This window comes from Cyrtonyx montezumae, unplaced genomic scaffold (genome assembly GCF_038088225.1).
Source record: "Cyrtonyx montezumae isolate F1298 unplaced genomic scaffold, pur_monq_1.0 scaffold_5, whole genome shotgun sequence".
NCBI lineage: Eukaryota > Metazoa > Chordata > Aves > Galliformes > Odontophoridae > Cyrtonyx > Cyrtonyx montezumae.
The window spans coordinates 14,643,194-14,668,857 of record NW_027072056.1 but is presented as its reverse complement, the minus strand read 5'-3'; the positions used below and the strand labels follow the sequence as shown (position 1 = coordinate 14,668,857).

General features: G+C 52.9%; 3 protein-coding genes across 4 annotated transcripts in view; 1 reads left to right on the top strand and 2 right to left on the bottom strand.

Annotated features, from left to right (window-relative positions):
* Nucleotides 1-599, bottom strand: part of DIS3L2 (DIS3 like 3'-5' exoribonuclease 2) — a 162,777-nt gene extending 162,178 nt beyond the window's left edge. The window contains exon 1 of one of the 2 annotated variants that reach the window (XM_065748085.1): nt 544-599. The gene's annotated coding sequence lies outside the window, so the exon portion shown is untranslated. The remainder of the gene's footprint in view (nt 1-543) is intronic. The other variant, XM_065748084.1, reaches the window with a different exon arrangement.
* Nucleotides 600-6,446: 5,847 nt separating this feature from the next.
* NPPC (natriuretic peptide C) lies at nt 6,447-8,648 on the top strand. The gene is made up of 3 exons (XM_065747989.1): nt 6,447-6,637; nt 7,532-7,856; nt 8,605-8,648. Exons 1-2 carry the CDS (start codon nt 6,545-6,547, stop codon nt 7,841-7,843), a joined length of 405 nt encoding a protein of 134 aa, XP_065604061.1. The 5' UTR covers nt 6,447-6,544; the 3' UTR covers nt 7,844-7,856; nt 8,605-8,648.
* Nucleotides 8,649-16,360: 7,712 nt separating this feature from the next.
* COPS7B (COP9 signalosome subunit 7B) lies at nt 16,361-25,360 on the bottom strand. The gene is made up of 7 exons (XM_065748089.1): nt 25,286-25,360; nt 23,129-23,305; nt 22,827-22,902; nt 21,252-21,340; nt 20,506-20,708; nt 19,133-19,238; nt 16,361-17,721 (listed from the first exon to the last, which is right to left on the bottom strand). Exons 2-7 carry the CDS (start codon nt 23,288-23,290, stop codon nt 17,563-17,565), a joined length of 795 nt encoding a protein of 264 aa, XP_065604161.1. The 5' UTR covers nt 23,291-23,305; nt 25,286-25,360; the 3' UTR covers nt 16,361-17,562.
* Between the last annotated feature and the right edge of the window lie 304 nt (nt 25,361-25,664).

Sequence of the window (25,664 nt, the reverse complement as noted above, 5' to 3'; positions counted from 1 at the left end):
AATAAATAGGAAAAATTCTTGGTGCGGTTTGCAATCTTCGCTCCTAAGATTTTCCATCCGTGCCGGCCAAAAGCCGAGCTCCTCCAGCACACTGACCGGCTGTTACAAAACCCTCGCGCGGGTAGGCCTGCTGCGAGCTCCCTTTTAACGTCACCTCGCCAGCTGCCGCCTCAATAGGGGCAGATAACATTCACAAAGCCGGCGGCACCGGCTCTCCGAGCAGCAGTTCCGGCAGATGGGAGTTTGCCGTCTTTATCTACAAAGAACAAACACCCGCTCCTCGCACGCGCTACAACCGCTCACATTCACACCGACAGCGGCCGCAGCACCGCAGCGAGGGGCGGGCGGATCCCGCGCGGCAGCACCGGGCAGCACGGCCGGGCCCCTCACACCGCAGCACGACAGGACACGGCGGCCCGACCCGCGGCGGCGACAGCGCTGCCCTCGCCCCCCCTCCCCCTCGGGACCACGACCCGACCCGACCCGACCCGACCCGACCCGACCCGACCCGACCCGACCCGACCCGACCCGACCCCCACTCACCGACCGCCCCGCGCCGCGCCGCTCCGCGCCGTTTAAATGTCCGTACGCCCGCCGTCTGCTTCCGGGTCGGAGGCGGCTACGGGTCGCGGCATGGCCCGCAAGACCTAACGCGCGAAGGCTGCGCGAGACGGGCGGGGTGGGGGAGAGCTGAGCTCAGCTCGTCCGCTGGGAGCCCCCGCCGGCCCGAGCGGCACTCGGAGGGTACGGGCGGAGGTGTGCGGGCTCTGCTGCAGAAAGACTTCGGTTGGGCAGCGGTTCGGTTGGGTTGCGTTAGCGCTGCAGCAGGTCCCAGCCCCGGTGGCAGAGGGTGGACGCAGTTCCCAGCCGGAGCTGGCGCTGGGGGGGACTTGCGTTCGCATGGGATGCCCCGTTCAGTGCTTTCCCTGTTCCTCCCAGCTGCTGCCAGGGCAAAGCGATTGCCACGTGCTCTGCTTTCAGCACGGCGGCGGTGCATCTCAGCTGTGCGGGGCTGTCCCATGCCATCCCTTCGGGTGGGACAAGGAGATGGGGCAGAGGGACCTGGTTGTGAAGCCAGGTGGGAGCACACAGCTCCCTTCCTTGCTGCCGGGTCACACCGCGGCTCTGCTCCTCATCCCCCCTTGACCCGGCTCCCTGGTGCACCGGGAGACACCACCAGCTGCCGCAGCATCACTACACCCTGCTACCCTGCTGCTCCCACGGGAGATGGTGGACCATGGTGGGGGGAAGCAGGGGCATTCGCTATCTGCAAGCCACAACCTCACGTGGGATGTCCCCCGATGTTCCCTTTGCAGGGAAGGGCCTCACTCCTCTCTCTCCACTGCCCTTACAGCTGTCAAGCAGAGAGGAGCACTCACCACCTTGCAGCCCTCCACGGTGCCTCCCAGCCTTTCTCAAAAGGGCAGATTTTTCCGCTGCACTCATTCCCTGGGGTCCTGTAGCAGCAGGCCCAGCCTGGTCCCAGCTTGCTTTCCCACAGCGCACCATTATCTCACCATCTTACCCCCCCGGGCACTCACCGGTGGCTGTACCAACGTGTTGTGGCACCTCAGCCAAGGAGCACACTGTGTGGCTCATCACCTTACGAAGGCCTTGGCTCCTCTGCTGCTCGAGGAGCGAGGGCCCACCCTATGCTCATTTACATCAGCGTTAATCAGGGGTGACTGGTCATGGGGATAGAGCCGCCCTGGGGTGACTCATGGAGGGGACCCTGGGTGGTTCTGCTCCCCAGATCCCACCTGGGCAAAGCGGGGCCATGGGTTCATTGCCTCTGAGCTCCTTTGGAAATATCTTGATGGCAGTAGCACTTGAAGAGTTTGACCAGAGCCTCGTCACTGCTTGGACTACATGATCTTAGAGGTCTTTTCCAACTGTAACAACTCTCTGGTTCTGTGAACATTTGCCATTGCTGCAGTGTGGGCACTGTGCCTGACAGCACAAGCTGGGGGGGGGGTCAGGGAGAGGTAGACAGATTTGTAGCCAGAAATAAGCTAAAAGCCGTCTCTCTTCTCAATAGATATTAATCTGCTCATTGTGTCACAACCATCATGGGTCTTGCCCCACCTGTCTTTCGGCTTCTCCAGTCTTCTCCCGAGCCTCTGCTTGGGAAACACATCACCAAAGATCAGGACCGGTAGTTTCCCATATCCTTCATACGAAGCAGCACCTGCAGGAATGTTTCCAGCTCCCCCAGGCTGGGGGGGGGGGTCTGCTGTGGCTGTGTTTGTCCAGCGACAGACTCCAGAGGGCAAGAGCTAAGATAGAGCAGAAGGAAGACAGCAGGGAAAGCCAGAACCACATGCTGGTTGAAGCAGCAGGGTTGGGGTCTTCGAGCTTTGCCTCCTGGATGGCTTCCAACTCCGTCCTCTGCATCATCCTCACTTGCTGATGACTGAACCCATTCCAGAGGCAAGACAAAGCCTGATAGGGATGCTCAGAGCAATTCTGGGCAATAAATCCCAGGGTTCCGGTGTGCTGGGGTGCAGGCAGGACACGGCCCCATTCCCACCAGGCAGCAGCAGGGCACGGCGGCCGGGCACGTCCCAGCAAAGGCAAGCAGGGAACAGCAGCTCCACTGCCGGCTGGCAGACAGAGTGGTGAATGAGAGCGTAACTTATCAGTATTACCTCATGTGAAAGCCCTGTGCCTTTGTATCTCAAGCAAGCCCTGGCCATTATGTCCATGTGAGCTTGTATTATTGTTCTGCCTGGCTGCAGGAGGTCGGGGCTGTGAAGCCCCGCACGTCCACAGGTCTGGACTGGCTCCTGCCCCCAGCAACCCCATGGGAGACGTCCAGGCCCCATGCCAAAATAAGGACAGAAAGCCCAAATTTGGCTCCAGCAAGACCACAGCCCCAGGTGGAGCCATTTCCAGGGTTTTGACCCCTGCAACCATGAGAGCAGCAGTGACGTGGCTCTGTGCATCCCTCACATCCACCTCAGCCTGGGGTGCACTCATGGTTTTGCCTCCTGGGCTGATGCCAAATGGGATTTTCCAGCAGTTCCTCAGAAATCTTCTCAGAACAGCTGGAGCCACAGGGCTTCATCTGAACCAGGAGGTGTCCAAGCCACGACCAACCAGGACATGGCACTGACTCGCCCTTGAGGATACAGGGTGGCACCAAGGGACACTGGGACCAAGCTGGGTGTCTGTCCACACCATGGTCTTTGGATGGTCCCTGGATGCTGGCTCAGTTCCCTGTGGCCTCAATTCCTCTCTCTGGTACAAGTGTGGTGCTGACAACCCAGCACTGGCTATCCTTTGGCCAACAGCTCTTCTCAAAGCTATATTCAGCACCAAAAACACCGGTATGGGGCTGATGTTGGGGCCTTAATGCAGGTGAAACATTCCCAGGCCCCCTTTTATTTTAAAGTGGTGTCTGGGAAAGGGAAGACAAAGAATAATGTGGCATGTAGGTTGGAAAATCCCAACAACCTGCTCCTACGTTCACTGCTGGCAGCTGGAGGCGATGCAATTCACATCCTCCACAGCTGACACATTAGGAGACTCATGGCGTGTGCTCTCAGCACATCCTAATTGCCTAACTTGTAATTTTTTTTTTTTATATATTATACAGAAGTCTGAGAACTTCCCACTCCAGCCCTGGAGCACAGCCATCCCCTTGGGAAAGAAACACCCAGGAAGTCTGGAGGATGCTGGAGCATCCCAGGTACCTTGACATGGCAAATCCCAAATGGTGTTGGACTCTGCCTCCAACACCAGCAAAGAACCAGTGCTCTCTGCCTAGAGTTTTCCTTTGTCCCCATGCCCTCACTGTCCCGGGGGCTGGGGAGGGGACTGGAATGTTCCCTCTGGCACCTTGCGGGCAGGCAGTGTGTCCCCATCCCATCCATCCCAATCCCAGATGGGGACGAGAGGCTGTTGGACACGCGTGTGTCCTGGACCGAAGCCCTCTCCTAGACCCAAAGGAGACAGGGGAAATGTAAAACCACTTAGCGTTTCCTGTAATACCTCATTCAGCAGAAACATCCAAAATAAACACCGGGGATGTTCAAACAGGACGAGGGCTGCCATCAGCACTTCAGGCACAGAGAACTCGGGCCAGTGGGTGAGGAGGTGCCCACAGTCCTGTGACAGGAGTCTGTCAGCACCCAACACCCCTGGGGTGGTGTTTCCCCAAAATCTGCCCTTGCAGCCCCCCCGGGCTGTGTCATGTGGAGCCAGGTGGGTCGGCTGCACCTTGTGTCACTGGGGCTGCCCATCCTGCCCTAGGGCCAGAGCCGAAATCTTGTAAAACAATGTGAATTGATGAAACTTGCTGTTGTGTCACCTCGAAGCCCCCAAAGCGGTCTCCTTGCAGACGCCGGCCCGCGGCTCGCTCCCGGGCAATGGTATTTGGGACTGCCAGAGGGCGATTTGCCTGCTCCATTGTGGACACACTTTTCTCATGCAAGGAGCACAGCTTCCCTCCAGTGGGAGCTGCTCCTTGGCCCATGGCAGCCGCAGAAACCCAAACAGGGGCAGCGAGCCTCAGATCAGCACTGAGATGGAGGATGTGCCCAAAACCTGGCTCCTCAGTTCTGACGAGATCCAGGAGGTCTTAGAGGACACAGGACCCCCAGGAATCACCTGTGTGATCAGGCAGCACCCCTGCAGGAACAATCGTGCTGTTACCACGCACGGTGACACAGTGACGCATCTCCTCCCACCCCTGCACAGTGCCATGCCCTGTGTTTTCAGGGGATTCATCCACCCATGCCCTGAGCTCTGCCCGGTCTCAGCCACAGAGTGGCACAGCACACCCCTCCAAGGGTTAAAGGCTTCCAAGCCCCCATCCCACAAAGCAAAAAGGTTCTGTTGCTTTTAACCCCTTCTCCATCCCTTCTTCCCTCTCCCAAGGGCTTTTTGCTGCTGTGAAGCAGCACGAGTAGATTCAGTCTGGTTTTAGTTAAGGGCAAAGCTTTGTAGGAGCAGGCAGGGTGATTTGAATAACAACACTAATTGGATTTTAAAAGCACAGTCCCCAGAACCGGGGCTGCAAGCATTGGGACAAAGCAAACATGAAACCCAGCAGGGCACGGCGGTGAGACCCAGGGCTGAGTCCCCTCATCCCTTGGGGGGTTCCTTCCCCTTGGGGCTGAGCACTGAGCCCCAGAAAGCAGAGGGGACGTCTTTGCCCCACGCCTGTGCGTGTGGTCACCTGGCGTGCGGGGCCGGCTGTAACGCCGCCTCCATCGCCTTTATCTGCCTGCATGCAGACGAGTGCCCGAGCACAACTTCGTGCTCCAAAAAGCCCAAGTTGTCTCCACCTGGCAGGCGCAATGGAAAAACCACCGAGACCTTCTCCTTCCAGCTCCTGGCTGTGTGGAGCTGAAGGGATGGTTCCCTGCGAGGTGGCCTGTGCCCAGCAGTGCAGCTGCAGCCCCCCAAAGAGCCCCGATCCTGCTGGAGGCAGAGCAGAGCTCCCGAGAGCCCCAGAGAATGGGGAAAGCACCAACCTGTGGAGAGCCCGGAGCTTTTCCCTGCTCCTATGGACCACTAAGAGCATCCCTGCACTTTAGGGTGCCAGTTATGGGGTTGGTGCTCCAGCACCATGCATGGCAGCAGCGGTGGTGACACAAATCCTAAATCCTGCCCTCGGCTGCGTGCCCATCAGCATTCAGGGCTCATCCTCCATCGCGGCCCCGGCAGAAGGTGGGAGCGCTCACTGCCGCACTGCACTGGGATTGTCCCTGCAGGGGCCGGGTGACACTGACCGTGTTCTGCAGAAGCCACCAGCAGCTGTGACACACCCCGGGGTCAGGGCAGCATCCCGACCCCCAGCGGGAGGACAGGGACAGGAACCGGGACCAGGTCCCCGCTCTGAGCCGCAGCATCCACCTGTGTGCCGGCACACAGCACCACTGTCATCCGTCCCCACATGCCCCCATGTCGCCACCGGGCAAGGCAGTGTCCCCCTCTCCTGGCAAACGGGGATCCGGGAGTTTCATTCTGATTTAAGCCTGTATGGGGGGGGTGCGTGGGGAGGAAAGTGCTTTTTGCATTCATTTCTGCTTCTGGGACTCAGCCCCCTCCAGGATCCCCTCGCAGAGTGCAGCAGCCATCCCATGCCCCTCCTGGGGGTCAGCGGGGATGGGAGGTGCAGCAGAGGGGCTATGGGGCGGGGGGACGTGGGACGACAGACAGCCTGGGGAGGGGGGGAGGGGGGCTGGAGGAGCTCGGCCAAATGCCCCTCACTTTCCTCTTTGGCTCTCCAACTCCATGAGCCCATTGCTTTGGGCTGATGTGTCATTTGTTCCTGCCAGGGGAGAGGGGACCCCCCCTTTAAATTCCTGCTATTGTGCAGTGGGAGGCCGGGCTGGACCTGGTTGTTTAGATGACATCACCGAGCAGGTTGGGTTATAAAATGAATGAAGCAGAAAGCCCAAGTTCAGTGGCTCGGCACTGCGCGGGCGGCAGGAGGGACCTCGCGGCTCCGCGCTGAACTTTGACTTCCTCCGTCCCGGCCTCGCCCCGGGGCTCCCCGCTGCCCCCCCCGGCCCCATTCCCGCTGCACCGCAGGATGCAGATCTCACCCGTCCTGGCCGGAGGACTGCTGCTCGCCCTGCTTTCCGTCGGGCTGGAGGCGAAGCCGGCGTCCCAGCTCCCGCAGAAGGTAGGGCTGCCGCCGCCCCGATGCTGCGCCCCTAAAAGGGTCTTTAGGGTGAGGGGGTGCAACTGCGGGGTCCTCCTTCCCATGGGGTTTTTCGGGTGGTTGGAGACCGCCGACCCACGTGTCGGGGAGAAGCGTGGTTGGAGGGGACGTTGCGTGCCCTCTCCTTGCGGGACCACGGCCAGAGGGGACGCAGCTGTCCCCACCTCACCCCGCGGTGCTGGAGTCGGACCCGGGTGTAGGTGTGAGGCCGGAGCCCGGGGGGGGGACCCATGGTGTCCCTCGGGGATGGAGCAGGGATGTTCCGGAGGCCACCGACACCTGTGCCGCATGGATGTGGCACACGGAGCCGGGGTGGGACAGCGGGAGGATGGGGCGGGGGTGTCAACGTGGGGACGTGATGGGAAGAAAGGGGGGTGAGCAGCAAACGGGACAGTGGGGGCAGTGAGGAGGAGGCGGAACTGGGGCTGCCTAGAGAGTGTTAACGAGGTGTGAGCAGCAGACATAGGAAAGGGGGGGGGGGGGGGGAGGCAGTGGTCGTCCCCCACTTTGCAGTGCGGGGGGACAGCGGCATCAGCACAGCGGCAGTGACTCTGCAGCTGGGGAGCGGGACCCCCCCAAAACGTGAAGGGGCTGAGGGCTGGTGGGAGACGGGGGGAGGGGGGAGCATCGAGACCCGTGTTTGGGGGCGCGGTCACTCCAACTTGAGGGCGCGGCAATGCCAGTTTGGGGGCTTTCCGACCCCAGTTTGGGGATGCGCTGACCGCACTCCGGGGCGCAGCGTCCCAGCGGGGGCCGCGCGAGGGACGGCGCAGCGGGGGATGCTCCGCCGCGGGGTGGGGACACCGAGCCCGGGACGCGCGGACTGCCCCGCAATGACCGCCCGTCCCCCCGCAGGCGTCCCGCGGAGCGGCGGCAGCGGCGGCGGCGGCGGCGGCGGCGGCGGGTCCGCCCGAGACGACGGGAGCGGAGCGGGACAAGGAGAAGGAGAAGGAGCGGAGCCGCGCAGGAGGCGGCGGAGGCGGCGGCGCGGGACCGCGGGAGGCGAGAGAGGCGCGGGCGGAGACGCGGTCCCGCGCGGGTTGGGCGCGGCTGCTGCAGGAGCCGTCGGGCCGCCGCCATAAGGGGCTGCACAAGAAGGGGCTCGGGAAGGGCTGCTTCGGCCTCAAGCTGGACCGCATCGGCGCCGTGAGCGGCCTCGGCTGCTGAGGGACCTCTGGCGGTGAGTGCGCGGCGCGGCGCGGCCCGAGGGCGGTGCTGGGCGCGGGGCGGTGCGCGCGGGGCCGCCCCGGGGGAGCGCTGCGAGGGCACGGCCCGTCCGCGTGCACGTGCAGGGGGCGGGAGAGGGGCGCGCCCCCGCCGGTCGCCGTCGAGCTGCGCTGGTTGATCGCGGCCGTGCGCTGAGCCGCGATGGGATCCTCTGAGCCCAGCAGCCCGGGGACTGGCGGACGGGGCAGCTCCTCCGCCGCCGCTGCTTTGCGGGGAAGAGGACCGAGGGTGCCGCCGCTGTGCCCCGGTCCCGGCTTGGTCCCCGCCCGTAGCACGGGGCCCTCGGCGTCCCCGGGGCATCGCCGCCTCTCGTTAAGTTCCGATGAGAACTTTCACCCCGAGTCCTTATCGGGCGCGGGGACCACGAACCTTCGGCACGGGTTGGGGTGAAGGATCCCCCGAATCCCAACGCTGTCCGGATTCGGCTCCCGGATCCCTCCGTGCCCGTAAAGCTTTAGCGCGGAGGGCAGCGTCGGGCGGGACGAGAAGGCTGCGAGCTGCCGGCGGCCCTCCCCGCCCTCGCCTGACTCGGGACGAGCAGTAAGCGTCCCTCAGCCGCTCCACCAGCACCCAACCCCAGCAAGCGCAGGGCTCGATTTCCCCTCGCTGTAGCACCGGCACAGCTCCCGAGCTCGGTGCCCGCAGGGACACCGCGGTGGGGACGCACGTGGGGCGCTCACAGCTCTCCTCGTTCCCCGCAGAGCGCCGGAGCAGCTCCGTTGTTCCCCCCGCGCCGGGCACGGCCGCCCCGCGGGCACCGCCCGGAAGAGCAGAGCCCAACCCCGGATCGGACAAAAGATGTGGCTGTGTTTTTCTTTTCGGTACGAGGAGTCGTGGCACCAACTGTTTTGGTTTTGTTTTGTTTTTTTAAGAAGCGCTCTCTATCTTATATATATTATATATACAAACACTCACCGAGACAAGGGACAGTGCTTTTCCAAGAGACTGATGAAGCCGGCCGTACAACGTTGCTGTTTGTAAATTCATGTCATGCATAAATGTATTTATGTTGTAAAGCTATTTATATATTGTTTATAAAGAGATATTTATAAAAAAATAATTATTTATGTAACTAAATTGAAAAGTCAAGCATTGTAACATTTCTTTGTCCTGAGTAGTTCACAAAATGGTTAAAAAGAAAGAAAAAAAAATCCTTCCGTGTGGCATTGGGTAATATGTCTTTATTTATCAAACCCACGTCCGATGGAATGATCGATTTTAACAGAGCCGAGAGAAGAAACGGTCGGGATGCTTCGGAAAAGGCCTCCGAGAGCGAGCGGCCGATGGGGGGAGCTCCGACCCCACCCCACTGCTCTGCCGTGCTCAGACTGCGTGTGCAAATATGCCGAGATACACCGGAGCTGCCTGGTAAGGATTCCCAGCCACGGCTTCTTGCTACGTAAAGGGTGTGAAATAAGTGGTTAAAACGATTCGGTGCTCTGAGGGGGTGGGGAGCACAGCAAGGAGGCAAACTCCTGCACGGAGGCTCTTGGGTCTCACGCTCCAAAGAGGCTGTAGGAAAAGAGCAGTGAGCGTGCAGCCCAGCACACAGGGCAGGGTGAAGAGTCACTGAGACCTAAAGGCAAAGAGATCCTTCCCCTTAGCAACCACCGGGAAACCATAGAAACCTCCAGCCATGCTCTCCCCAGCTCTGAGGGAATGTGAGCTTGCGGAGCAGGACTCATCCTGGCCCATAGCAGCTCAGCCATCATGTTAGAAGTGTGCATGCTGCACAGCCAGCCTCATCCAAGCAAAGCTCCCCACTCAGAGGCTGGCACCTGGCTCATGGTGCCCACAGCAGCAGCTCATGGACCATGTAAGACATTGCCTACGCGGAACGAAACCTGTTCCCTGGGAGGGAGGGAGCTCTGTGCCCAGGTTCAGCTCAGCCTGCCAGAGATGTCCCTGTGTGATGAAAAGCAGCCTTCAGGGCTCTGTAAGGCAAACCCTGTGCCTGTGAAGTGCACCTTACTGGCTCTGCACACCTTCACGGGACAGGAGGAGCTGTGCCAGGTGCTTCTAAAGCGATGCCCATCAAAGGGGACTGTCCATCACACAGCAAACCTAGGGGACAGAGAGCAAGGAGTCACCTGTAGCTCAGAACACACACACCAGGTCTAGCAGCGGTGTAAGGAGACAGTCCCACTGGCTCCTACTCCTTCAGCACAGTGCAAATAGCACCAGGCTGATGTGAAGGTGAGGCTCAGAGCTGGACAGAACCATCTACCAGAGGTCTGACAGGCCCTGTCCCACACAGCGGAGGGAACTGCTTTGGCTCTCTCTGCAAACCCTGATGACCTGAGCAGAGTACACTGCCTGAGCTCAGGCTGAGGGCAAACCCAGAGATGTCAGGATTCAGGTTTCTCCTTTGCAGAGTGCAGTCCAATGGGAAATGCACAGCCTCAGAGCACTGGTCCCTTTTGTCCCCTGGGAAACAGCAAGCCCAAAGAGGAGGACAGAAGGATACCAGTTTAGCAGGAGCAGCTCCAACAGCGAGAGCTCCCCGTGCTGAAGGAGGGCATAACAGCTTGTCTCCCTGCTTTGCTGCTTCCTCTCTGACCAAAGAAGTCACCCAGTCCCTCAGCACTCCATGCCCATGTGGGGATGCCAGCTGATGTGGAAGAAAGAAGGCAGCACTCGGGGGTGAAAGAGCACTTGGGAAAACCTTCAGGTCAACTCATTCCTGGTTGTGCCACATGGTGCTAAGGGCAGAGCTGAGGTCAGCATTCAGAGCACCTCTCTGGCTTGGCAGACAGGCCAGAATGCAAGGGAAACGACTCTTTAGAGCACAGGGAGCACCCGATAAGGCCACAATTAGGTGCCTGACAGGGGCTCAGTAAGAAATGAGGCCGGGAGGAAAGAGAGGAATCAGGAATCCAATTAAGATAGGAGAAGGCATCACGTGCGGCAGAAACAAATGGATCTGACTTTTCCGCCCCTCGTGCGGTCCAACCAGGTCAAATCCTCATGACATCCATCAAAAGGATCCACAGCCAGCACTGGAAAATTTCTTCACCACATCTCAGCACACACACAGCATAACTGAACAGCAAGAGCTGCCCTGGATGCAAGCTGTGGCCTCAGGGGGTGGCAGCAGACTTCTTAAAAGTGAGCTCAGAGAATGGCATTTAGCAGAGGGGGACACGTGCCTGCACGCCTGGAAACGAGGGTGCCTGGAGTCCCAGGCTCCTGCCAGACTGAGGGCACACTGGCACACGCAGGACCAGCACACCACCAGCTCCAGCAGCAGAGCGAGCAGCAGCCCCATTCAGCTTTCAGCTGGGAGCTCTGTGAGGAACACAGAGGAACAGCCTTGATTTCACCTCTTCAGAAGCTACTCCTAGCATGAGATGAGCCACAGACACACAGCATGGACAAGCACATGGCTCGGTGGTGGAAAGGGACACAAGTTCCTTCTAGGGCTGTTGTGCAAGTGTCTTGGAAAGAGGTCAGGGCAGACCTTGGAGCTCCCAGAAATCAGGACACAGTTGCCCTCTCACATGTGGCGAATCTGTTCTATTCTCCTAGGCCACAACACATTTCTTCTCTTAACACAGCTTTTCCAAGGTATTTATTGCTGAAGGGTGACAGAGCCCAGCTCAGGTGACAGCAAGTCCCAAACTAATGATGAGAAAAGAAAAGCCCAGAGCCACAGAGCAGGGGAGCAATGGAATTTTCCAGCTGGCATGGGACATGAGGCGTTGAGTAGGGATTGCTGAGGGAAACTGCAGCCCCCCCTCTCCCCACCATTTGCTCTTGGGCTTCTCTGAGTATGGGCTGCTTCCCTCAGAATGAAGAAAAAAGAAGGGAAAGGATCACAGGGCAGCTTCCAGAGGGAGCCTGCATTTGACACGAGCATGAATTGAAAACAAAAAGGGAATTGAATCCAGGCCCCTTCCTGTCAGTCAGCAACTAACCTTGTCAGAAGGGATGGCAGTGCTAAGTGAATCAGGCAATTCATTAGGTTGGGGCACACAGCAAAAGCCCACGCTCTCTGGAGCAGAACTACAGTGAAAATCCAGGGTAATGAGTTGCAAACTGCCTTTGTAAATGACATTTCTGCACTGACTCTGGCAGGCTGGGAAAAGAGCTAATGGGAAAATCATTAGGTAGCATCCCTTTGATATTGTTGAAAACGGCATAGGCTATTTTTCCTGCCCCCTTCATAATTAACCTGGCATACTACCCATAATACTCCAGGCCAATATTCCCACAGTGGAGCACCTTATTTGCATCGGGGAAAAGAAGGGTACAATACCCAAACAGAAGACTACTACTAGAAAAGCTTAAGAAGCTTTGAGATCCCCCCCTCCCATACACAGGCTCTGCATCTTCTTCCATTATATCAGCAATTAAGCTCTGCCCAGCCAGGAGAGCAAAACACTTCACGAACTTCTGTCACAAAGTCAGCACACACTAGAGAAACCACCCAAGGAAACGCAGCTGCTGAGGGGCTGATTTGCCCAGGGCTGCTTTCTGATGTAGCAGAGCTGGAATGGGACACAGCTCTGCACTTTGCTTCATAGACCTGTCCTGTGTCCTTGATTTTCTCTGTGCTAAATCAGGGAACAGACTTTTCCTTCTTAAATGCAAAACAGCTCAGAGGAGCAATGCCTACCCACCTGGCTTGTCTGCCAGCAAGGAGAAGTGTCATCTTGTGGTGGTGATGTAAAATGAACAGCATCGCAGCTGGCAGGCGGTCCTGCAGGAACCAGTGCTCTCTAACAGCTGCGAAGGTGACAATGAAACACCAAGACGTTCCTTACTGCATCAGCACAGGGCAGCATCATGACTGTGCAGGGACTGAGACACCAGGGCTGGTGAGATAAACAGCATCTTCAGGAAGAGTCTGGAGAGTCAAACAGCACTACTTCCAAACTTCATACCCACGAAGATATGGACCTATGGTCAGAGTAGCACAAAAAGGCCGATCCCTGAAGGAGCAAGGCTTCACTTAGCCAGCACACTCAGCTCTTGTGAAAATGCAGAGGTGCCATGGATGCGTTTGAAAAATGTCCGGGTGATACTGAGATTCACAAGCTTCTATAGGAGAGCTGCAGCTGTGGAAAGGTGCCTCACCTTTCACTAAAACTAGATCAAATGAAGACTTCAGGCACAAATTATTATCTTTTCTGGACAAGAAAAAGCCACAGTCCCAGCTATCACGTGCTCACAATCTGCAACCTGTAGCAAAACCATCAGGGCACTTTGTGAGGTCTACAGGAAAAAGAAGCACGTTTCTGTGCATCTGGAGTCAGGGAGCACAGTGCTGCTCCGCCGAGCCCTCTGTCTGGCCCACTATTTGGCAATGGGGCTGTCCCCACAGGGCCACTAAGAAGCAGGCTGCAGGCACTCAGGCTAAGGGGGTAAGTACACACTCTCTTTACAGCACACCTCTCCCTAGCTTCAATCACTTACCTCTGTGGTAGGGCCAAAGTTGAAGAAATATCAGCAAAATGTCAGCAGTCCCTGAGAGACATCGGCCACAGAGCAGAGTGAAACAATGACATGTTTCTAAAAATCTCTGCTGAGAAATTCAATCAGACTGACAGGTTATAATTCCATAACAAACATACAAGGTTGAGGTTACGAGTGGGAACTGAGATCACCCTCAACTTTAATTTACCTTTCATGATGCCCCCGGGGTTACTCTCCCTCTGATTACACAAAAATAAACTTGAGGGTTTCACTTTTTGGTTGCCATGAGTTAGGTCAGATACTGTGGAGGACTTTGTGAAGAAAAAACAACAGAAAGCTCCGTGAAGGAGCACGCGAAGGCCTGGTTGGCTGGGTCTGTATACTTATGTAGCAGGTTCTTCGATTTATCCATTTCCCCATCTCAATAATAATATTTCCCTCCATGGCAAATCTTGTAACAGCCTCAGCACCAGCAAGCCTACAAGTGCAAACACTCTGCTGTTTTATCCCAGCAGAAGGTGGGCTTTATTTTTTATTTTATCAGAGGTCTCTCTGAACAGCTTTGACTGCACTCAAAAGACTGAGGGCAGTATGGTCTCAAATCAGAACACGGGAAGGTCCAACAGCATTCCCAGTTTAACCTCCTGCTCTCAACAGAAGCCTAAACTAGCAGCAAACTCATCTCAAGAGGTGGGAGGAAGGCAAAAGAACAATAGATGCTCAACCCAAACTTGGTTTTAATAATAATTAAAAAAGACTGCTATCAGCATTGCTTTCTCACGTTCCAGAATTGCCTGATGTTAGCTGCTATCAACTGAGCCACAGCAGGAACAGCAGGGACATTTGTTAGCACGAGGCACAGCTTTAGGGCTAGGGCAGTCTACCAGCACTGCAATCAGCTGAGATCCTCTCTTCCATTTTCCAGCTCAGTGCTCAGTCCCATATTAAACAAGCACAAGTACAAGCAGAGCTGCAGAACATGAAGCTAGACAATAAAACCTTTAAGAGCAGCTCTGTCTACTTGTCTCTCTCTAGGTGGAGGAGGCAAACAGAAGTTCAATAGCTCAAACTCTGTCCTGCTGCAATCTTGAAGTGAGCTGCAGCTGGAGCAGCCCGTGGCTGCCATAAAACAAAGCAGGTCAGGATGCTCTCCACACATCAGGGTGTAGTGTCCAGCAGCGCCCACGCTAGCTGTGTGAGCTGCCTCCAAAAGGCATGCACAGTGCATCAGGGATTGCATCAAAACCACCTCTACTTCCATCTGCCTCCTGTCCTCAGAGCACAACTAAGCTCTCCAGACACTCCCCACTCCAAACTGTCCACAGTTCAGTCCCCATCGGGATATAATTCAGACCACTCTGCTCCAAGTTGCTGCCCTCCCTGCAGTCACCATCTTTATGCTGTCCTTCCCAAAAAGCACAGCACCTCCTGCATCCGTCCCTGTTGACAACTATGCCTTCTGCTTCATTCCTGGAATAGTTTCTAACTCTTCTGTTCAAGCCAGACTCATTAACCAGCTGCTGCAGAGCTGTCTGCCTCCCCCAGGTACTCTGTGCATGTCATTTGTTAATGACTCATCTCAGACTGGGCTCGCTGCAAAGACACCCCTCTCTTTTTGCTGCATCAAGTGCATCACTGGCATACCAGGACAAGCCAAACACGCCAACAGCTCAGTTCTTCACAGTGTCCCTCCCTTCGCCACCCTCTCCCACCACCAAGCACAGGACAGCTCTTTACTCAAAGTGCTATTTCCTCCCTGACTTTTTTGCTGATCAGAGGCAACATGTATGGAAGCGCAGATAGGACCCTTAGCCCAAGTGGGCCCTGAGAACAGCAAAAACATAAGAATGGACTCAAGAACTTCCACCACACTGAAGAATTTTCAGCAAACTAACGTGACTTCAGTAACTGGCAGGGAACAAACATCAGGGATGCCAAATTCAGATCTATTTCCCCTGCACTGAGGCTTGCTGAGGAGCTAAACTGATTTCCAAACATATCTGAATTCCCCTTGCATCTTTGCAGGACTGCTATTAGAAATGGGAGGGAAAGAAAACAGCTTACTGAGGACCACACAACTCTCACTAGCCAACCCTTGAACTGAGCTGGATGACCAGTACCCTGCAGCCACCCACACAGGAAGCCAGAATCAGACTCAGCCCCTCTTCATCACACACATCTGTTAGGCTTGGGTACATAAAGTCCACCTACACCTCCTGAAGCTGTCAGCTAAACACTGGGAGATGCCAGTACAGAAACCAGAACAGCCACTGCAAGGGTTCCCTTGAGATAAAATTGAAGGCTGATAAAATGAAGCTTTGGGCTTACTCACTCAACATTTAACATCTTCAATGGGAACTTCTTTGGCTAGCATTTTCAAGGGAGAGAGCTGACAATGAATCAGAAACTGAGGGACTCGACCCAGAGGCAGCTGGGTGGGAGGCACTGAGATCCACTTCTCTAGACTGAAAGCTGGTGTGCCTGCACTGCAGGAGGAGAATAAGAGAATTTCCTTTCACAAGTGCACAGCGGGCCCTGGAGCCGAGGACTGAGAACATGCAGATGGCAAAGAACTCCACAACATTTAGTGGAAGGCACGTGCATTGCACAAAGTAACTGCAGGTGATGGCTGGCTGCAGGACTGGAGTACTGTCACAGCCCTCTGCTGGAACAGTCCCCCTTCCCGCTCCTGGAAAACCCTTCTTTTTACACCACTGACTGAAGTAAGACACTTCAGTTTGTGAGACCCAGAGAAAGGAACCCAACTGCCAAAGATGGAGCAAAACTTCAAACCTCCCACTATCAGGCAGCAACGGTGTGTAGGCTGAGGACTCTGGGCTCAGTTACTGGCTTTGCCACAGATCCTTCCAGGCAAACTTGGATTAAGACGAACTACTGACAAAACAGGAACAGTAATTCTCTGTTTCCCAGATGCGTCAGGGAGATTAGTCAGACCTTCTGATAACGCAACGTCAGGAATCAAGTAAATGCTCATGTGAACAAGTGCTAAAGCAGCCTCAAAGCCAAGACTCTGAACTCTGACATTAAATCAGCATTTTTAATTTTTTCTAAAATGTGCTCTTTTTTCTGTGAATTGCTGTTTCACTGCCAACCCCATCCTCCTCCTTAAAAAAAAAAACAACCCACTTCTCACCAAATCAGGTGCAAATCACCTGAAGTTAGTCTGTAACAAATAAAAAAACCACAAAACAAAGGCTGAAATGCATCACAACAATGTACAAAAAAAAAAAAAAAAAAAAAAAGAAAATACAACCTGAAAGTATTCAAAATTCAGAAAGACTAGTCAAGTCCATTGGTTCAGCAAGGGGATACTGCTGCGACCCCTGCCAGTGGGTCCTGGGCCACCAGCCTGCCACGATGCTCAAGGGGCTCTTCTCCCACGCAGACCACTGTCACTAGCACCCAAGGAAGAGCAAATGCATAACCCTTTGGAGGTATCAACGAGGGAACAACTCACAAGCAGCTCTGGGAGGTCACATCACATTCCAAAAGAACACTGTTTCTAGTGTCCCTAACCATCTGTAAGAAGGATGGCTTGGAAGAGCAGCCTGCTTCCTCTGTACTGTACTGATGCCTCAGAGATGCAGACCAGTGCGTTAAATCTGTGAGAGACTGAAGGGCTTAGTAAGGGCAGTAAACAGACAGTTAAGTAAACAGCCCAGCACTGAATCTCATCCTCACAGAGCGAGGTAGCATGAATTTCACCCCAGTTCCAAACAGGCAGAGGTAGTGGAAAGGCTGGAGACTTCCGTGTAAAGCAGTTCCTGGCCTAGAAACGTTTCTGCACTCCCTCTGGGAATGAAAAGATCTGTGTTGATGGCTTCCTCGCTCCCAGCCTGGCTTTGGTAGCTACACTTCAACCCTGGGATTCACTCTGGATACAGAAGTTCTCCCAGGATCTGATTTAGTACAGCAGCTTCCTAAAGGTTAAGCACCAATGGGACTGGCTGAGAGGGAGCAAAACTGTCCACAGGTTCTTTTACTGCCCCGTTGTGCTAGTCCCTCTCTTCAGAAGTCCCTCTTTAAAGGACCAAAACAGAGACACCCTCATAACGAACAGGGGCTGCACAGTGTAACTTTGCCAGGTGCTGCATTCAAACAGGGCTTTTATTTGCCAGCCTGGAAAGAACTGGCCCAGGACCCACTGGAAAAGGAGACACAGGTCCTTTTTTGCTCCTCCTGCTGTCACTCCTAGCTGAATGACATTCAGATGGTATGTTCTAGTGACGGCTGGAGACCAGCCCTTTAACTTTGGACATCTTCTTGGTGGGCTGCCTTTGTTCTGTGTGTGGAGGGCACTCTCGCTCTACCAGCTGCTGTTCCATCTCCTGTGCCGACGACGAGGCTGTAGCTTTTAATGTTTTCTTTATGTTTGTGACCTGGCCAAGAAGAGACAGTGAATCAGCACCTGCTTCCTTCTCTGGTTGCGTTAGAAACTCTGTTCATAAACATGTTGAAAAACCCTTGGAGTACAGAGTGGAGGCTATCAAAACCTTTCCCACGAGAAACTGACTCTGCATTTGAGTTTTAAGGGGCAACATTTTGTGCTCACTTAAAGCCAGCATTCCAATAGTCCATACTCTGGACTCAGACTGGAAAAAACTAGAGATTACCTACTTATTTTAAGAGACAAAAATACAATATATATATATATACCATCTTCCTGGTGGGCTGAAGGGAGCTACTACTGCCCTGGTGCAGAAGGCAGCCAACTAACCATGAAGCCAGCCAGAAGCAGCAGGGACAAAGAAGTCAGAGAGAAACAAACTCAGGCTTCCAACAGCACTCAAAAACAAAAAGGGAAAATGTCACTTGGCCTGTCTGGCTGGGTCATGGGTATTTGCTAGAAGTGGGAACAGGAACTGGTCTGTGGGAAGGAGCAGCAGAGCTCCTGCTACTCTGGCTGAAAAGGAGAGACAAAGCACCAGACAATGTACCTAGTCTCTGCAGGGCTCACCAGTATTACAATCAGCAAACACTAAAAACAGAAAAGAAAAACAAGAAAAAAGAAAAACAGGCCAAAACAACTCTAGGGGTCAGGTACACCAACTCCAGGTTAAAGGCATCTGGCAAACCAAAGGCACTACAGATGCCAATCAAGCTGCCAAGCATGAACTGCTTCGGAAAGCAAACGTAAACCTGCAGAGATGCAGCACTCTGCAAGAAATAAACCCTCAGCAAGTGTCTCGGGAGGACCATTTTCACCTTTACAGCTGTATTAGCCAAGATTTGATCTCACTAGTAAATACACATCAGCCAGGGCTGACACTGTGCTTGTGCTGCCACCTATGGACTTAGCAGTGAATACAGCCTACAGCAGGATTGCGCCCAGCCCGCACTGCTCAAGAGCCCTTTTATGCAAGAGCAATGAGTCTCGAGAGATTTTTGGTTTTTATTGGCTTGTTTTACCCTACATTCACAGATTGAGAAGAAAAGTGAGCTTTTCCTTCCTTACACAAAAGAAACAGAACTATATCCAAGCTCTTTGTCGCAAGCGCTCTTTCCCTAATCAATCAGTTGAGGGAACTACAAGCACTGCACCCATCTGGCCCATTTTCATATAGAAAAGTTCCAACCCACTTAGAGTGGGCAAATTTGATGTAGGTCATTGTGGTGTTATTATACAAGGAAAAAGCTTTGTGTTTTTCCTACCCCAGAACAGTACATCTGATGTGCACAACTGCTAGCATAAAGGAGCTATAAGCTCTAGCCAGGTGTTACCAGACTACCCAGTCAACAGTGGCATTCAATCAAAAAGCACTGAGCAGTCTGAAATGAATCTGCACCCACCTCCATCTCTACCTGCTGTTGAGTTCGGTGATGGTTCTCTTTGTATTGGTTGGCTCTAAGTACTTGCTGCTCAATCCCTAAAAGAACTGCTTCACAACCATCACACCTGCAAAACACAAACAATTCCAAGAGTATTTAGGAGCTCCTCTCTGGAGCAGCAATGCTCGCTCATGCCATCTGAAAAGTTAGGCTCTCAATTGAGAGATTAAGATTAAATTCAGACTTCCTGCTAAAAGACTAGCTCCAGGAAAGCCAGCAAGAAAAAGCCCTGCTCATTACTTGACGGATTTCACAGCAGTTTTTAGCTAGCCTGTGTTACTCTTACCTGCCCGTCACAAATAAATGCAGGATCACTGCACCACCAATTGCCCTCTCAATCAGAATAACTGCTTAAAATAGGATGTAAAATACTATAATTTTAAAAGTAAACACAGGAGAATTGAGAGAATTCCCTTGCCTGACAAGTGTTCAAAAGACAAAACTGTTCCTCCAATGCAGAGCTCATAACTGGAGAGGACAGAAAAGAAATTGGCAATGGGTTCACTAGTAACTTCCAAACAATGCTGTAAGGTCCTGGATGCTGCCAGAGCCCTCCTGCTGGGATGGGACTGGGGCACTTGGAGTAGAAAAGAGAAAATTAACAGCCCTGCTTCTACCACAGCAGTTTAATCACTTTCCAGGCACCCATTACTGTAACAAGTAGGCAGGGATTCCAAGCCAGCTCAGAACCTGCCACAGCCTCCACTGCCTACATGGAGATGTCATTGGGTGGGATGGGAATCTGACAAAAAGTGAGAAGCAGCTTCTCAGCACAGGTACACAAAGACAGTACCACAGCCCCAAACACAGCGGTTGCACACAGCCTGCATTTGCAAGAGCAAAGAGAAGGCAAACATACAAAACTTCAGACTTGAAGAGACATCTGTCCTAAGAACTGTGATTCTCTGGAATTTCCCCATATGGGTCTCAGCACAGCACAGATGGCTGAAAACTAACAGGCAGTTCTGCTTTTGTTGTTGAGTGTAACAGCAGAAAGGGGAGTGGGCCAGACCCTGATAGAGTGACCGTGGTTTGGCACAAGTGTTAGAAAAAGCCCTTGACTCCTCCCTAGGGTTCTGCCATGTATAATTTTGGTGAGACCAGAATCTCAAGATCTAGTACAGATCGGCTTGATACGTAACACAAATTGAAACACAGACGGGATCATGGAAAAATTGCTCAACAGACTCTTCCTTTAAGTGTCTACTTGCAGCATAAGATTCCTGATTGATGGAACAAGTTGAAATTGAGACAGCACTTGCAACTTCTCACTAAAGAGAAAAAACAGGACAAACTATGCACAAGAAACAAGTGAGTTGGAGAGACTGCCTCACCATTCCTGGAGTGTTTTCACAATGTTACTGATGTCCTTCTTCTGAATATCTCTGCCAATACAAAAATCCACCTCTAGCATCTGGTTTCGTTGATCCAACTTCCCCTGGATAATATCTGTATAAACCGCTTCTATAATCAGATCTTCCAGCTCCCTCAGATTCCTCATATCCAGGTCCTTCAGCAATACGGAGTAGGGAATGCACTGAAACCAGCAAGTCCAAGAATAAGTTAACAGTCCTAACCAGAACGAACAGAAATAGTGTTGGCAGAAGGTCAAAGCCCAAACGTTTATGGCAACCTACACTTCAGTCTGAAAGTACAACAGGGACAAAACAAAAGCCTGCTACTATGCTATTTAATATTCCAACACAGCTTGGGTAATTACTGAAGTTTTGGCATAGTGCCTTCCGGAGAAAAAAAGGTAATGGGACTGGAGAAGAAATTAAGAGTGTCTATTAGATTCCTCCAGAACAAAGAGTCTGTCCTTTAAAGGATGATTCCCCATTTCCAGCAGTGAAAGAAGCCACACAAAGTTCCCCAGCCCTTACAAATCCAACTGTATGGCTGTTCTGACACTTCCACACCTCATCCCAGAAGACCGTTAAGTTAATGTCCCAAATGCACCATGGGAACATCACACATTACAGCTTCTTTCCAAGTTGCAGCACTTTAATACAACTCCAAAGCGAAGAACTGATTCAAGTTTCACACAAATAAAAGTCTGCTGTTATTCAGTGTACTTTACCTTCATTCTAGAAGCCAGGCTTACTATTGTCAAGTGTTTCAGCTTGTTTTTCTGAGTTGCTGTTAATTCAGGCAGGTTACCTTTGTTTGCTGTTAATGTTAAAAAAGATAAGATTCAGAGCTTTCCTACACAAACAACACAATTCATGTCGCAGAACCACCGGCCAGTTAAACTATGCTGAATTCTGAAAGGAAACTCTAGCTACTATGGGTGCTGGAAAAGCAGAGGTGAGAGGAAAACTTAAAAAGCAAGCTCACAATTCCATTCTTCTCTGTTTCTTTAGTAATTCTGGTTTTGGAATCAGATCATAATTCGCACCTACACACTAATGTCCTGCCACACTAGTTGGTTACCATCACTAAGTCATTTTTGTTTCATTAATGGGCTGTCAAATTTAAACCTCCTTTGCTGATCCCCTTGTAAAATACAGTTGGTTTTCTCTCTGAAGGGCTACATAATTTCCAGTTGAGAGTATAAAGTACCAGAGTGAGGACAGGAGGAGAAACTTTGAATCCACACACTTACACAGCCTCACTGTTACCATTCTGTATCCAGACGCTTTATGAATATTTAAAAGCAGAAAGGAAACTGACAGCTTTCCAAATCAAATCTTTAAAACACCTGCTTTAACAAAAATCGGTGTTTTGGTGTGCTCAAGCTCCCTCAGCCATCCCATCTCATTCAAAGATCCATGTTTTGACTGATGCTCCCCTTTTTCCTCTCTTGAAAAAAAGCTGTGCTATTGCGTGCTGGGATGCAAGACCCACACATAGCAAACACATCCTCTTCTTGGTCACAACATCCACGAGGCTCACGTTGCTCCACAGCCACCAGAATTTCCAGCCACTGCATTTCCCAATGCAACTTCTCCTTACAGGAACTGGATGCCCACCCACCGCAGTGACAGCCAGCACTATGACAGAATCATTTGTCACAGTCTGTAATAGCCTGGATTCAGCTGCCACCCACCAATGAAGAACTAAATAGTAGAAGAACCGAAGCATGAGCGTGAGAGATGAAGCACATCTGAACAGATAAAAGGATGATTCACATGTAGCCCTTCTGAAGATGTGTAGGGTCATTATTACAACTTCTATCCTAGCAAAGAAACATTTCATTTTGTTTCAGCAATGCTGTCACAATAAAAGGTTATAAAAACTTTTATGGCTTAAAATGATAAATAATGCAGAACAATTCTTACAAAGTTCCCGAAACTTCCATAACCAGTGTCATACAAATTTCAAAACAGATGTATGAAATAGCACACTGCAGACATAAGTGATCTATGAACAATGAATATTGCTACAGATCAGCTGAATCCAGTGCTGCAGACCAAGCCAAAACAGGAAAATACCAGAACTTCTCATCTGGTTATGGCCTTTCTACTTCTCTTTAGTAACTAAAAAGTGCATATGACCCAGTGATCCCCTACAAAATTCTCCCAAGCAAAAGGTGTGCTCAGACACTTTCACCAAGCCACGCTACACCAGGTAGCACAAAAAGCAAAGAACTGCCCACGACAATGCTAATGGGCAACCCAGCCTTGCCATGTGCAAACAGGCAGAGCTCTCTTACCTACGTAGTCTGGGTACGTTCCATACGCAAACAGGTTCAGCAACTGGAAATAAGCAGCATTAGACCCTTCAGCAAGCTGGATGGGAAGAAAGAAGAAATCCCATGGAATATAACAGTCAACATGACACTGGTAGGCAACTTCTCCACGTTTGAATAGATACAGGCAAAAACAGTGCCAGTTTCATACACAAACATCTCAGAAACGAGGTGAGCCATGCCAGGCCTCTTCTGCACAGGAAACTACAGGGGACCCCTCATATTTGGAGTGCAGAGGGGCATTAGGATAGAAACTTGTTTCTTACCTCTTGCACATTTGTTAACTCCAACAGCTCTCCGAAGACATAAACCCCAGGAGCCTCCAGCACTTGGTTTATCAGAGCAGTCAGAGCTGAGCCACTTGTACCTTTGGCTAGTAAAATAAACTGCTCTAGAAGATTGCTGGATGGTTTCTGCTCTCCAGCCATTCTAAGTTTTTCAATCTGTCAATAGAAGGATATGGTATTAATTTATACATTCCTCTCTGCTAAATTCTGTCCAACTATGAGAGAGAAGCAGTAATCTTTCAGCGTGAGCTGAAACTGCTTCCATCTGGCATTCAGAGGGACCCTGCAGGCTCAAATTCCAATTTATCTGGAAAGCAAACACAATTCAGACAATATCTAAGCAAGATTTCTGCAGACTGGTCAGTTCTCTCAAGAATCCACTCCTGCTAGTAGGAAAGGAGTTTGCACTTAATGCTCTTTTCAGATTTTTCCACCTACTGATGCTGTCAAATTAAAGATAACTGCAGAGGTGTTACCATATATTATCAAGGATGACATCATAATGCCCACCACAGGGTAGCTAGGGCTTCCCCTTTCCCAAAACTCATTACAGAGCTGCAAAACAGCAGCTGACTAAATTCATTTGGAAGAATTCAGCCACCTTGAGGCCTGCATAATGCACCTTTGACATCATCACATACAAAGAGTGAGTACATAACATTCATTGCTTTCTTATGCCTGAAAGGAGAAAATAACTGTGGCCTGTACACAGCCTCCATTACACAGTGAAAATGTTTTGGGTTAACGGTAAAGCTCCAGCAACAGAAATATCCTTTCTACAAAGGCTCTATTTAAGTCCTTGCAAAGAGAAGGCTTTGTCTTTTGCTGCTGCCTGATGTTTACGGTGTGCATGTTGTCTCCCAGCACCAGCATGCTGTTTTTATAAAACACTATTTGTAAACAAAGTGAAACAAAAAGACATTTTTACAAACAACTAAGAAAAGAAAATTCTAAAGCATATTACTCAGTCACCAAAGAATTTAGCAGGGGGAGGGGTGTCCTTCGTGTTATACTGATGTAAGATGACTCTCAGGTATAGGAAACCCTCACTCAGATGAAGAAATCAGATACTGGAGAACCAGTATCTTGGGTAGGAGCCCTAGCACGTGGCTGCCTCAGACAGAGCGCAGGGTGACACGGGTCTTTGCATGGCAGGCAATGCAGTTTCATTCATCACTCAGCCTCTGGAAATACACTAAGCCCCATTTTATTCATAGAACCACTTGATTTGGAAGAGCCCCTTTAAAGGCCATCTGTCCCAACTCCCTGCACTGAACAGGGACACCTACAGCTCCATCAGGTGCTCAGAGCCCCATCCAGCCTGACCTTGGGTGTTTCCAGCAACAGGGCACCACCACCTCTGTGCAACCTGTGCCACCATCTCACTACCTTTATCATGAAAAGCTGTTACCTTATATCCAATCTGAATCTCCCCTCTTTTAGTTTGAAAAAGTTTCCCCCTGACCTATCACAAAGGGTGCTGCTGATGAGTCCAATCCCTTCCTTCCTACAGCCCCTGTTTGGGTACCCAGAGCCTTCCCTCCTTCAGGATGCCTGGCCCAAGATCTCAGCCTGTCCTCACGGGGGAAAAAGGTGCTCCATCCCCTGAATAATTTATGCTGTCCCAACCCGAGAAACGTCTGCAATGCATGCAGTCCCACTCCACCTGACTCGCAGTTCCCCCGGGCACCCCAGCTCCCGGATAAGGGGCAGGCACAGAGGCTGACACTTCCCACTGCCCGGAGCAGCGCTGGCAGCGGAAGGCAGAGCTCATGGTTCCCTCGCCTCCCTCCCCGATAGCCAACACAGGGCTACAAAAGAGACGTGGCATACGGGAAACAAATGCCAATCCTTTCCCTCTCTCCCCGAGTTCACATTCCAGCGCTACTACAGCCACACAGAGCCGTGCCACCGGGACTCCCGCCCTATTCCTCCCGCCAGGATACCGGTAGGCTGAGAGCACCGGGCAGCAGCCCGCCCCGCTCGGCCTTCCCCGGCGCACGCCGCGCCCTCCTGCAGCAGACCGCACTCCCACCGCCCCGCTCACGCTGAGGGAAGCGAGGAAGGGCTCCATGGGCAGCGGGCCGGCCGGGAGGGAGAGCGGCTCCTCGGCTCGCTCCCCCGGCCTCGCCTTACCTCGCCCCGCCGCTCCTCCGCCCGCCTCCCGCCCCGCGGCTCCCGGCGCCGTGCCCGCAGCGCCTCAGGCCGCCATGATGGCGGCGCCGGGGTCCGCGCGTGGCTTCTTCCCCCGGAACGCAGCGCCGCGCTCCGAAGGTTCCGGCCCCGGCCGGGGGGGCCGGCACAACACGGCATTGCACTACACCACCAGCGCCCTGCCCGCTGTGCCCAGGCACGGCCGCCCCGCACAGCAGGGTGCGGGACTAAACGATCTTTGAGGCCCCCTCCAACCCAGGCCATACTGCGATCCGGTGACTAACGCATCCTGCCTGACGCTGCGGTGGGGAATGCCGGCTGTGCTCACAGCATCCCCAGGAGCGCGGGACGCCAGGCCGAC